This window comes from Cheilinus undulatus, linkage group 9 (genome assembly GCF_018320785.1).
Source record: "Cheilinus undulatus linkage group 9, ASM1832078v1, whole genome shotgun sequence".
NCBI classification, from domain to species: Eukaryota; Metazoa; Chordata; class Actinopteri; order Labriformes; family Labridae; genus Cheilinus; species Cheilinus undulatus.
Genome location: NC_054873.1, coordinates 42,500,076 through 42,514,747, shown reverse-complemented (window position 1 = coordinate 42,514,747; position 14,672 = coordinate 42,500,076). Strand labels below are relative to the sequence as shown.

Below are 14,672 nucleotides of genomic sequence, written 5' to 3'. Positions count from 1 at the left end.
AATGCTCTTGGTTTTCTACATTTATTATCAATGTTATCTCTTTTTCCTTTCTCTCCGGTTTTGCCATGCAATAAATTAAGTCCTACATAGAGGTACTGTCAAGAAACCTATAGTTGAATGTGGGCTGATGCCATGGCAGTGAAGCTTTTGTCTCAAGATTTTGTTCTGCTTCATATATTTTTAAAGAGAACCCTGCAAATTAAGATATTTTGACCTCATAAGATTTATATTGATGCCTTTTATATGTACACTGTACAAAATATACACTGGATTTCAACATTTTGGAAGAAAAATTAAATGTACATTAACAAGTAGGCTGCCTTTTAGTGATCTACATTACAGTAACTTCTTCATTAAAAACAGCATGAAAGTTAAAATTAAAAAAGTTTTAAAGATGACACTCCATGGAATTAAGAACAATGTCACATCACTATCCAGAGTGCAAAAGTGGCAGCCACAGGTGAATCTGTTCTTAAATTTTCCCCAGAATGTATAATTATTGTGTTTCTTACCACAGCATAAATGTAAAATATACTAATGCTAATTAAATGAAGTCAATAAATCCAGTAACTTCATTTTGTCTTCTTATTCTGACGTGTCTTGGACGTGTTGCTAATTATGTAATACTACAAGACCGTTTGTCGTTCCCAACGCTCTAAATCGGCCCAGGTTTTGACGATGAGCTGCAACATTGCAGTTGGGCTAAAATCTGGCTGAATTAGTGTAGTCTGAGCCGGCCTTTATACCGTGCGTCTGAATCACTTACGACACAAGACCATCGCGCACGATTTATGTGCTCACACTGTGCGGTCCGATTGTCATGCATGACCTGAGTGAAGTCGGGACAGACTTTGACAGAAACCCGCAGAGTTTCCTTTTTAAAATGTCTCACACACTGAGGGTGAAGTGTTTCCAGTCATATTCTCTCTTTCCCCCTCTATCTCTCCTGCTCCCTCTCTCTCTCTGTCTCTCTCTGTCTCTCTCTCCCGCTATCTCTCTCTATCCCACACACACAAACAGCATCACCATCCGTGTCAGCTGCAGGACCGCAGGTAGGAATATTTCCTGCTCGTGTCTTTCCATTATCATAGTGGGGCTGGAGGGGCATCAGAAAGTCATTCCAGCTGCTGTCATGGTAATTGAGGACATTTTTTTAGGCCTTTTGAAAGAAACGTTGGTAAATGAAGATTATGACATGAACTTAACCCAAAAAAAAAAAAATTAAAGAGTTTTTATAAACACAAGTAATTGTGCCCTATAGAAGGGATCAGCGCTCAGTGAAGAAATCCCTAACCCTTTCTATTTGGCTCCATAAGTCAGTGGTGCAGACTGATTGGTAGCAAAAAGCCAGCATTTCACCAGGGTAGTTAGGTGGGAACCCTCCTTGGCCAGTGTTTCATCCATTTAGTCCCACAACACCTCCAGAGGGCTGAACAGTGATCTCCAGCAGCCCAGCCACCCCCTCCATGCCAGCTCTCACCACCCACCATGCCAACACGAAGACATCCTGCACCATATCTACGATACCAAAAGGTCATTAAAGCCTGAACAGCATCCAGGCTGCATTTATGTATGCTCCAGGTGGTGACAATGCTAATACTATTTACTCAAGCACAACTATTCCTAGCACCAACATTACACATGAAGTTGCTAAAAGTACACATGAAACAATGAGGAGAGGGAGCTTAGCAAGAGAGTGGGGGAAGCAGAGCTAGGCTGAGGTACCCTGAGTAGAGCTAGCACTCACCCCTGCCAGGCTAGGCTGAAGCTCTAACTCCCCCTACTCCCTCATTCTCATTAGGAGTGAGAGAAAATGAAAGAATGGAGTGCGAGAAAGGAGACCAACAGGGGAGTTGAGGGGTTTTCCTCTATTTCTTTATTTTGATCCCCAGCAAACATTACTCCTCACCCAAATCCACTGACTGACCTGAACTGCTTCATCTGACATCTCCTTAGCTGTATTTGCAAACTCTAAGCTCTCTAAGTAATGAAACAGCTGACTTTGCAACAAACCCCCTACATCCCACCTCTACTGGACAAACCCTAACCCTCTCTCTCTGACTACATCCTGCATTGACCTGTTGCCTTCTGTTTTCAATTCTTGCTGCTAAACTTTTCAAAACCCTGTTATGCCACCATGCACAGGTGCATCTCAAAAAGTTGAATGTTATGTAAAAGTTCATCAAAAAGTAAAACTTTTATCAATTCTAGATTCATCTCATACAAAGCAAAATATTCCAAGACTTTTTTTCTGTGTTAATGTTGATGAATAGGGCCTACTGCCCACAAAGATCTAAAATCCACTATCTCAAAGTATTAGAATATTGTGGGAAAAGTCCAATTTGTAAAGGTTTCCTGAGCCTTTGTTCTCTCACTCTGGTTCAGTACACACAACTACAATCATTGGCTAGACTGCTGACTTGACAAATGTCCATTAGACAATCACTGACAGCCTTCACAAGGAGGGTAAGCCACAGAAGCATTGTGTGGTCACTGCTGAAAGGGCAGGCTGTCCTCAGAGGCTGTATGAAAGGATAGTCATGGAAATTTGACTGGAAGAGAAAAGTGTGGTAGGAAAAGGTGCACAAGCAACAGGGATGAGCTTAACCTTCAGAGGGCTGTCAAACAAAGTAGATTCAGAAAGGTAGGGTGAGCTTTACAAGGAGGCTGGAGTCAGTGGATCAAGGCTAAGGGCTAAGGAGAAAAGCAACTGGAAGATCCAAGAGGTGCTTGAAGCCCAGTGTTTTCACTTTCCACAGTCAGTCATGGTCTGGGGTGCCATGTCATCTGCTGGTGCTGGTCCACTGTTCTTTATTAGGTCCAGAGTCTATGCTGTCAACCGTCTACCAGGAGATTTTAGAGCACTTTTAGAGCTTTATGGAGATACTGATTTCATTTTCCAGCAGGACTTGGCATCTGACCAGAGTTAAGCCAAAAGTTTTGGCACAAAATTATCAGAAACTTGTTCGCTGACCATGGTATCACTGTGGTTGATTAGCCAGCCAACTAGCCTGACCCGAGCACCATAGAGAATCTCTGGAGAATTGTCAAAAAAAGATGACAGACACCAGACTCAACAATACAAATGAGCTAAAGGTTTTTATCTGTAAAGTGACCTTGAGTGTTGAGAAAAGCGCTGATAAATAAAATGTATTATTGTTATGATAAAGGCTGCTATCAGAGCAACCTCGGCTTAATAACACCCTAGCAGAGCCACAGACTCATGGGCTCCATACCACGTCACATAGATGCAGTTATTTGTGCAAAAATAGCACCAAATAATTGCTGAGTGCATAAATGAGCATAATTTTCCAGAGGGACAGCATTTCTGTAGGCTATTATAAATCCTTTTTTGGACTTATCTTTTTGTGATATTGTAATATTTTGAGATAGTGTATTTTGATTTTTCATGAGCTGTAAGCTGTGAAAAAAAGAAAATTGAATGTACTGCATAGGAAGTTTTGAGAGAAATGACAGTAAAAAAAAAAAAAGAAATTAACAGTACAAGACAAAAAGTAAAAGAATAATAAAATACAACAAAATCTAACTTAATGAACATAAAAATATTAATTTGGAAGCCCGTTGCAATCACATGGGAAAGATTTGTTTTCTTTTATGTTACATTTCTATTTTCTGAGAGTTTTGTTTTTTTAATTATTAAGACAAACACGGGAAGAATTATCTCAGAAAAACAGAAAGAATAAAACAGAAAACAGAGGGAAAAAAAATCAGTCAATGTATTTTTTAATTCCTTAACAATGATGTTATTCATTTAGAGAAAAACACCATTTTATTTCCTCCTTTGAAAGCAACACAGTTCCTTATTATGACACGACAAATAGACCAGCGGGTTATTCCTTTGTTTTATTTTTTATTTTTTTATGATAAAATGTATGGCGTAAATTCAACCCAGTAAGCAGTTGAATAATTTCATGAAGCAAAAACCTCATTTCACTTAAGAAAAAAACAATTCAGGGGAAACAGGAAGTTTTTTAAGTTTTTGGTTTTTAAAATCCATACGCACGCTCTGCGTGAGCAGTGATTGGTTAATGTCAAACGTATCATTTTGATCTCCCAGCAGCTTCAGCTACAGGGTCAATGTCGTTTGAATGTAGGTCACATTATGTTATGTTTGTTTTGATGGTTTGATTTCACAACAACTTCACTGATGAATATCACGTACTCACCGCGAGAAGCACGCTGCACTGTCGTGTTTTTATGACGTCATCGTATGGGACTTTCCGGATACGTCATTCGGGGCTTCCGAGTTATTAAGCTAGCTCTGCCTCAGTGTTCATGTCGTTTGACAGTTTAAACGTCCCTTAGTTGCCGTTGGTATGGACCAAAAGAGCCAATGAAAACGCAAGTGGCTCCCAAATTCGGCAAAATGCTTGAATATTGAGACACAGTTGTCTGGAGCGTCGGTCGAACCGAGAGGCGGAATGTCAACAACGCGGCCCCTCCTCGGAATGAGACGAGTCACCGAGCTAACGTGCCCAGAGCAGCCGACCAGCAGGCTCTCTGCGTCAGCCGGGAGGCAGCAGCTAGAGACCCCCACCGTGGACGAGTTTACTGTACTAGAGGATAAAGAAGAGGAGCTGAAATGCGCCAAACCCCGAGTGGAGCAGGTTTTCAAAGTAACGTTCACCATTATTGGACTGTTAGACCACACGGCACAGCCGCACTGTGGCAAAACATCACGGCAGATATGGCTGCAGCTCCGAGGAAACAGAGAGGACGTATCAAAGGCAAAGGTGAGCTATTGTATCATGTTTTACCTGCATTATGTACGTAAACTTTTATGTTATCTTGACATAATGTTGTCTTCATGTATTTAGAGAATATAATATAACTACACTGGTATAAACGTCACGGTTCAGTTTGCCGGAGTGTGGCTGAGGAACAGGTGTGTCAGTGCCCTGTGATTGGCTCCAGTGTCTGCCGTTTTATCCCATCTCTCAAAAAATTATGTGAAAAGACAATTCAAGTAGGGCTCGACAATGTAAGTGGTATTGTAAGACAATATGGACTAAAATCATGTGCGGCCGATTAGTATATGACTTTGGTTCTTATTGTAAACAATCTCTTCACAGAGCATTAGACGTTCCTGGCTACTTTGTAACATCAACATATACTTCTAAAGTTTATAGATAGAAATCAGATTATCTTACTACATACATCTTTTAAAAATCTATAAATTAATCTTAAAAACTCGTTATATCTGTTTCAGTGCTGTCATTGGTTGACAGTTGGCTTTTTTACAACTAAAAGACGTCATAAACAAATTGCGGGCTTGTTTCTGTTTCAGAATTACTAGTTCACATCTGTGTTACGTCTAAATGCTGGTTAGTATTTGCTTATGCTTACATTTTCTGGGAATATGAACTTAGTTTCAAAGCAGTTTGTTACACAGAGTTCCATGCATAAGCTTAAATAAAATCTATAATGTTGTAGCTTTTGTTCATCCCTCTTGTATGTGGTGGATTTAAGTCTTTAGAAAAGTTTCTTGCTGTTCCAGGATATGTGCATATATATTACCACATTTTGTAGTTTCCTTTTTATTTCTCAATATGTATATTTCTCTGAGTGTGAGGACATGCAATGCCAGGGCTTTTTATTGCACTAGTTTTGGTCACGCAACCCTTGCTGTCAAAATATAATTTTCTGTCTGCAAACTTTAATGAGGAAATTATTTTGTGTCTTGTTTGCTGTTTAATCACTGAATTGTGTCTAACTTTGAGTATGTGAGCTTTCGATTACAGTAGTATTCTATCATGTAATCATAGATATAGTAGGATGCACGATGTAATTATGTGTAGTATTTTAAAAACTGTAAACATATCTAGCTACTATGTGCATATACCGCAGGTGCTGCAAACAAATATTACACTGTAAATGATTCAGGTCCAAGCACTCCAAGCACTGCCCGGACCTTCATTGTTTATACCAGTTTATTTTTTTAAGTTTTCCCTCCTTTTTTTGAATTATTCCTTACATGAGCACTGTTGGTTTGAAAGGTACCAGAAATCAACAATACCAAGTTGTTCTCTCCAGTGTTGCAGCCACTGTTCTACACAGTACCAGTGGTTGCAACAGACCACTTAAAAAAGCTGAATAAATCCATAAAACATTTATTTTGCAAAACTGAATTGGCACTTATCAATCTGAAGGCAGCTGATGAGGTAGCTCGAGCTTCATCTGATTGCACCACAAGAGTTTGAAAGTATTATCAATAAGCTATACACATGACTCAATCCAACAGGTAAAATGTGCACATGCTGAGCATGAATTATTTGCTTCCTTACATATTGTAATCAAGATTAATTTTATATAATTTTACAACCATAGCAAAGTGCACATAATCAATAGTCACATTGCAGGACATGCAATTTAAGTCACGTTACCTGAACCAAGTCAGGCCGCCTCTTCGTTGTTGTTTAACCAGTAACTAGCCTGAGAGTTTTCTCTTTTCTGTGACTTATGTGCATTAAAGTCTGTCTGATATCACCCTCAGCAGTCAGAGAACTGAGCACTGTGCATTCAGAATCTCTCTCCATCATGTAGCCTATGTTCTGTCTACAGGTGACACTGCTGCAGTCACAGCTGGCATGATGCTCAAAGCATATGCTCATTTACCAAAGGCTGAACCTAAGTAAGATTCCCACTATTAGGAACCCCCTCATTCCAGTGCTCATTAATATATGGTCTTTTAACAGCAAGCTGATTGTTCATATTGCAGCTTTATGTGAGCTGCAGAGTGTGACAGTCACAGCAGCTCGACACGGTAAACTTTGATTGGTGACACTTGAGTAACAAAATAACGAGTTTATTTGTAAAGTTTTTGAAGAAACAAATCGTTCCAACCAGCAGTTTCTCTTTCTACTCTTTTCCTCCTCTGTGTTTGCTTCTGTGCATGTCAGAGTTGCCCTCAGAGGGCTGTAGAGTGTGATATTTGACATCCAAACACAACTGAAGAACGACCCAAATGAAAAAATAGATATATAAATGATGATTTAAAAGTAACAAATTAACAACAAAGGTAGCATGTGTTTCTGGTCTAAAATCTTGTTTTTTTTTTAATTTGGAAAAAAAATTGCAATATATTAACCTTGCGAAGCAGATGGATACGCCCGTTTCCTTGTTTTTCACTGGTGAATCCATCTTGCAAAGCTCCCATCTGAACTGTTTGCGCCCGGTTAGAAATTGAAAGGGCCAATCAGCGACGAGGGGCAGTACTTTCAGGCGTGGCGGAGTCATGACGTTAACCAGCAGCAGCGAGAGGACGATGCAATTATGGGGGAAGAGCTTAGCGTGAATGCTGCTAAAGCGCCAGTTTTATCAGAACTTGACAACATTTCTTTGTTAAAAGAAGAACAAAGAACAGCAGTGAGTTGTTTTCTTTTCAAAAACAACAAAAGTCGAGTACTTACATGTCTACAGTCACCATGTTTCCTGTTATTCCTCGTTAGCTGTGCACTCACAGCTTGATAGTGGCTTCATCACGTGTTTTGTTGCACTGATTGGCCCATAGAGATGTGACAGACAGAACGTTCATCCAATCACACTCCGAGTTTTTTTCAAAGCCTCTGCCTCTTTCCAAATGTTTCCTATTGAAGCTTTCCCAGATGGATGTGTGAAACAAATCCATCTGGCATGTCAGGTTAGCAATATATTAAAGAAAGAAAAACTATTGCAACATCATTTTTTTTTAATGCACTTATTTCGAGCTTTTGGGATTCTTTTGTCACTTTCATGGTTCTTAGTGTACCTTTTCTTTAGATCAAACATTGTTAGGGATGGGAATTGATTATGTTGATATCAATCCTGCTTATCACTTTAATTATCTCCACCAAGGAGGTTATGTGATCGGAAGGGTTTGTTAGTTTGTTTGTTTGTTTGTTAGCAACATAACTCAAAAAGTTGTGGACGGATTTTGATTAAATTTTCACGAAATGTTAGAAATGGCATAAGGAAGACTGATTAAATTTTGGGAGTGATCCGGATCACCATCTGGATCCAGGAATTTTTTAAAGGATTCTGTACTGTATACGGATATAGGGCTAATGGCGGAGGTCTGCGCTCTCACGAGTCCTTTTCTAATTCTTTATGGATTCCTTCCTGTGAATTTTCATTTTGAATTTCATTTGTTTGTTTTCATTGTTAAGAACTCAAATTTTATTGAGTCACTTTCTCTCTGAACACTGAACAAGATGTATGTCACCCTCAGTGAGTGTCAGTGAAAGCACATTTTACTGGCCAAATAAACAGTTTTGAAAACGAAAAATGCTTAACATCAATTATTGGGGAGGAAAACATGCTAGAAATATACAAAATTATATTATTTGTTGGAAATGTCTCAGTTAAAACAAACTGCTCTCTGGATCTTGGATCTCTAAACTTAAAGGAGACATATTTTAGCCTTTTAAGTTTATATTGGTCTCAGATGTCCCCAAAACATGCCTGTTGAAGTTTGTTGCTGGAAAAAACACTCCAGTATAGGATTTTTGTGTGTCTAAAACCCCCTCTATTTCAGCCCTTCTCAGAACGAGCCGTTTCTGTGTCTGTGGCTTTAAATGGTAATTAGCTGTCTGACTCCGCCCCTGACCACACCCCTCTCAGGAAATGGATGCAGCACTCCTGATGCTACAGACACTTTTATCCAAAGTTTAGGACCTGACTGGGATTTGAACCATCAACCTCCCAGTAGAGGAGGGCGGAACTTTCCTCCAAGTGGGGGAGTGTCAACCAAACCTGGGGGCGGGTGCTTACGCTCCTGTTGAGGTCACCAGGTGTAAAATCTGAAAACGGCTTGTTTCAGCACACATTTTCTGAACGGTGGAGAAAGAGAGGGAGAAAGGGAATGGATTTTTCTGGTATTTGAGGGGATTGTGGACAGGCCAGGGGCACATATTTGTGTTAGAAAAGCCTGAAAAAGTGATTTTTGCATAATATGTCTCCTTTAAATTAGAATACAATACTACTTTCATTTTCCTTCAAACCTTTTCAAGGCACATGGAAGTAAGGCATCGATACAGTAATTGTTAAGATAAATGTAAATGATGTTTTTGGATTGAACCAGCTGGAACCGGTTCTTGATTCCCATCCCTGAACATTGTTGCTCAGTGTGTCTAAACTACAAATAAAGTGCTCTATATGATTGAATCAAATATTTAAACACAAAATTCAGGTGGATACCACTATCAATGTAAAAAAAAAAAACTTATCTTTAGATGCATTTGAGGATTTATACTCTATGTTTACAAATGCAAAATAGCAGTTGGCATCTTTTTTTTTTTTTTTTTTTTTTGTTCCGCTGTGATTTCCCGTACAAGATGTTTTTTTCACACTTCTGCTTCTTGTGTCATGGGTATCTCCTCTCTCTCTTTAACCAGCTGTTGTAGAGTCTCTCAGTCAGATAAGAATGGGATGATCTTTTTCTCTGACAACCTGGTGAACTTGTGATCAGGAAAACACAGTACTCAAAAAATGTCAAGCTATGTTACCGGACAAAGTTTTGTCTAAGTTTGGGAAATCACTGACATAATTCCCATAACAACCATATGTAGTTTCACCTGAAAAGAAAAAAAGGCTGCACATGATTATTGAAATAATCTGAGTCATTGCTTTCTCTTTTAACCAGCTGTCAAAGTTTGTAACTGCTTCACACAGTATCAGCAAGAAAGCAGGGTGAAACTATGGTCGACTGAAGTGGCAGTTCAGATTCTCGTTTACTGTATTCAATTGGGAAATGAACAACGCAGTAAATACTCATCCAGTAGGTTGTCTAATTTTAAAAACCACTCCTAAATATGTGTCATCTAATTCTCTTTTGAGTCTGTCATCCTTTCTTTTCCCTCCTCTGTTTTGTAATTGAGTCATTTTACATTGTCAGTACTCACTGACCTCTCATTTTACACATGAACACCTAAAAAATGTGACCCAGAGAGGAAGTTACCACACCCACTTGTAGCTGAATCATCTGAATGTTTCCCAGAGCCAGGAGATTCCCTGAATCAATGACAAGTGTTTAGTTTCAGCACGTGTCAGCTTCACTGCTCTTCGGCAAATGGGGCTCTGACACAGATAAAAGCAATTTGAGTGTAGATCCTGTAAGATTAATGTATATACTCAAGTTGTACTGTGTTTATTTGATTTATTATTTCTTTTTAAAGATGCGCACAAAGATTATCTGAAGCCTGCATTATCAAAATCGTTGTACTGCTGAGAGCAACATTTGGCCCCTGAAGCTTTAACAGACTCATGTCTTTAGTTGCTAAAGTGCATTTGCCTTCACTGCATGTTATGCTGTTGCACCATGATTAAGCCACCATATTAGGGCAGCAGCTGGATGCCACTCACCGTAGCATCTCCCTGCTGTCACTGTGATGGAAAATGAAGACATCCCTGCTCCTTTGAATGTCTCACATTACTTAAAAAACTCACAGATGATTCAGTAGCCAAGTCAAACGTAACATGCAACTTGTCATATCAAATATTTCACTTTTTTACAATTCTCTTTTGCTATAATGATTTACTTTTTTGATCCATAGTAGTTCTCACTGTGGTCAAGGTGTTATTACCTATCAAAAGTAGATATGGGAATCTTAAGGCAGCTCACGATTCGATTTGATTATGATTCATAGGGCTGCAATTCGATTCTTAATTATTGATGCATTTTGCTGCACTTTTTTATTCACATTCCTGTTGTTCTCACTGTGTCAAACATAATAAAAACATTACATTTGTATGTAGAAAAATAGAGATAAGTTAAATTTTCACTATCATCTAATGGAAAAAGTGTGTAAACTGGAAACTTACAATTGCACTGAACCACAGGTAGCAGCATCCTTTCCTTGTAACATTTCTGAAATTACAGAAATGTTTCAATGTCCTTTTTCACAGATGAACAGCTGGTAATCTAAATCTTCCTGTTACACACTGCGTGTCAGAGTTCCACCTTTTTGTTCCTGCTATTCCACAGTATTGAATATTTAATTTAATATTGATTATTGATTATTAGACATGTATAAATCGATTCAGAATCTTCTACCTCCACATCCCAATGCATCTAAGAATCGATTATTTCTCCCACCTCTAATCAGAAGTTTCTTATATTCTTTCTAAATAAAAGCATGTTTCCTCCAGGTATTCTAGCTTCCAGCTACAGATAAAGACGCGCTTGTTAGGTTAATCAGTGACTCTAAGTTGTCCACAGGTGTGAGTTTGGCTGGATGTTCATAGCCATGGATTGACTGGCGACTAGTCCTTGGTGTACTCCGTGTCTCTCAATGACAGTTTGAATGAGTGGTGTATATAATGGATAGATAGATGGATTAATGTAGCACTTTGTCCCAAATCTCATACTTCTACACCACATTCTAAACATTTTGAGTGAATTAGTGCACATAGTGCCTTTACATACTCAAACGCAGTATGCTACTGGTATACTCAAAAACGGTCCAAAAATTGATTGGAATGATGGCGCTCTCGATGAGTGCCATATTAGTGTGACATAGCGGATATTGTACTGTGAGCAAGATAGAGCGCTTGCTAATGTGTCATTAGCAACAGCAGCAGTTTTCAATCAAGAAAAAGGCAGTTAAGGCAAAATGGGTTCATTTTCTTCTAACAAGAAACACAAGTTAGATTAATCTAATAGTGAGTGAAAATAGCTGTGAAATTTTGATTAAAATCTTCAAAAGTCTGTTCATAACTTGCTGTTAAAAAAGTATTAATAGAATTAAACAGAGGCAGTTAGACATTTCATGTAATTGCAAAACAGTAGTGTGACATTTGTGACAATACTAACCCACTGTGATTAAATGCTCTGTACTGCATCTAAGTGAGCTGGTTTACAGTTTACTTACAGGAGTATGGGATTGGAGACACATTGTAGGTTTTTAATCAAAGCAGAAAGTTAAGTACTTTTAGCTTAAGACAGTACAACTTATGAAGTAAACTAGGGCTGACAGCTTTAATTTGATTGGTCGATTAATTGGTCGAAAAGCTTTAGTTCGACCAAGATCACCCTGGTCGGCGAATCGCCCCGCCCCCCCAAGACGTTGGTCTGTGGGCAAAAGCTGTGAGCAGCTGACAGAGAGAGATGTGCTGCTGCGGACAGGAGCAATACAGCTCTAGGAATTACAGGTAGAGAAGCACACAAAGCTAGAAGAGTGGGATATTTTCTGTTATTTTACAGCACCAACGCTCAGAAACAAAATATCAACTCGTCACAAAGTTGCAGGCTGTTTGTATTGAAGTGGTGCTGCTGAGTCTCTGCTCTGCCCTCCCTCACTGCATCAACTCCTACGGTCAGTTTAATTCACCTGTTGGAAAATAGGTTGCGTAATATCATCTCTTTTATAATCCCCTTTAAAGTGTTCATGTTAGCGTCAGCTTCTCTTACAGCCACACAGAAAGGAGAGGTGACAAAAGGCGATGTCTGCTGGTCCCGACAAGCGAACTTTTTTCCTCTCACCTACGTAAATAAATGCCGCATGCCGTCTGCTTTATGCTCATAAATGACAGCGCGAGCTGGATCAAGTGATCCTGTTAATAGTTACCGTGATAAATGGATGAAAAACGATGACCTGTGGTTATTTTGTTGGCTGTATGAGTTTGAAGAGTTACTGCACCGGGATCACGGAGATCAAAGGCAGGTGTGCGCTGATCGTCTCGCAATTAATTATATTATATAGTAAGACGTGATGAGCCAAAAAGATATATTAATGCCAACTTGAACGACCAATCAATTAATTGGTGCCTGGGTGCGATTTTGGTCGACCAAGTTTTTCTTTGGTTGACTACAGCCCCAAAGTAAACACGTTTAGTAACATTTTCTTTAGAAAAACTATTAGCTTTATTAGATATGTGCACTGAAGTACCTACACAGAGAATGCAAAATACACTGGAAGTGTCGATGTTGTCACATTAACTAGGAATCAATGGACATCAACTAGTCATTGTGTACATGTGCTCCTACGGATTCATAATGTTCTGACACTTTAAACACACTTTATTTTTCAGACAGGACTTTGTGTCTCCTACCTCTAAGTTGTGCTAATTTGAATAAGAAATGTAAATGTAAGATAATTAATTCTATTTATTTGCATTCATTTGATTCCCTTTGCATTTATTTTGATTCCCAAATCAAGAATTGTCTCATTGTCAGTAAAGACTTTTCATTTTGTTTTAAAACACAAAATAATATCATTTTTTAAAATGTGATTTAAACTACAGTTAATTAAGATTAATGGTATATGGGGCACCTACTAGCCTGGCAGCATCTATTTAATAGCTTTTCACCTTTTAACTTAAAAAGAATTTGTATGTCAAGATGGACATTTTTTTCTACATTTATCAATAAACTGTTATTTTTTAATAATAATAATATCTTGAATTTATATAGCGCCTTTCCAGAAACCCTAGGACGCTTTAAATTTTAGTGCTTTTGCACTTAGACAAAAGTCCTGATAATAATTTATGACACTTTTGGGACAAGATGCATGTGTTAAGTTTAACATCATGCATCCCTAAATGGCTGTTTTTATTATAATGATGCAGTTGGATAGTGTTGTGCTGCTGTGACAGTATTTCTTCTCCTTGCCATGCAGGAATATGTCCGAGGACTCTGCGACCCTGAACTTCAGAAGGAAGAGCGGTACCCAGTAGACATGCATTGCATCTTTGCTGGTGCCCGGGGCCTCTTCCTGGACAGACTTATACGGGACACAAGTGCTGAAGTTTTGGTGCCCGAGCCAGGCCACCTGCGGCTGTTGGGTCAAGCTGAACCAGTTGTGATGGCCCAGAGCAGAGTCCAGCAATTTGTAGCGCTTTTCCAGGTGAGGCCATCATTGATCTGTGATCATACAACTTTAATTATACTCTTGTTGTAAAGGATGGTATGAACATCGGTGCATAAGTTGCAAAAATATAGGGTACAGCTGCCTTCAGTAATCGCTTTCATTATAAACACATGCATTGTGAAGACCTCTATAAATAGAGGTATTAAACCATATTCTTAATCTCAATCTCATAAGCATGAAAAAGTACTTGATTTATTGGATATTCATTGAACAGTGTGTGTTTCATGTGTGATAAAATTAGCCTTTTGGAGAAATCAAAATGGGCATCAGGAAATTCAAAAGCAAACTTGATTATTTTCTGATGTTAAAACACTGAACCAGTAATCAACCAAGAGTCAGATTAGTCCAGAGTTTAAACAGTTTTGTAGAAAATTAAAGTTTGACCCTATTTTTAAGATAGGAAAACAAACAATAAATGTGACACTATCACAACTGATTGGGTGTGTATTCTTGTTGTTTCCAGGAGAAACGAAGTCTACCGAGTGATAGAGAGCCAGCAGTGAAACGAGCATTCAAATCTTTTGTGGAGGAACGTGACGATAAGTACACTATGGAGCTTCTTCTACTGCCTAGTGCCCTGAAGGAAGAGTTACTGGGACTGGCTCATAGCCCCACTACCACCAACACATCCCCACTGGTTTGTGCAAACCTTTTGTAATGTATTGATTACAACTAAACCACAGTGTGAGATTGTCACCAGTATGATTTTACCATTTAAAGTCTGGAATACCAGTCTGAAGGGAGGGATCTTTGACAGTTGCTGGTAAAAATGTTTGTTGACTGCCTTGAGGAGTCAGCTTTTAAGTT

At 38.8% G+C, this 14,672-nt stretch overlaps 1 protein-coding gene across 1 annotated transcript in view; it reads left to right on the top strand.

The window, feature by feature from the left end:
* The first annotated feature begins 4,240 nt into the window (after positions 1 to 4,240).
* n4bp1 (nedd4 binding protein 1) overlaps positions 4,241 to 14,672 on the top strand; it is a 32,234-nt gene continuing 21,802 nt past the window's right edge. The window contains exons 1-3 of the mRNA XM_041796198.1: positions 4,241 to 4,754; positions 13,614 to 13,841; positions 14,329 to 14,502. Coding sequence (XP_041652132.1) covers positions 4,443 to 4,754; positions 13,614 to 13,841; positions 14,329 to 14,502 — 714 coding nt within the window. The 5' untranslated portion in view covers positions 4,241 to 4,442. The remainder of the gene's footprint in view (positions 4,755 to 13,613; positions 13,842 to 14,328; positions 14,503 to 14,672) is intronic.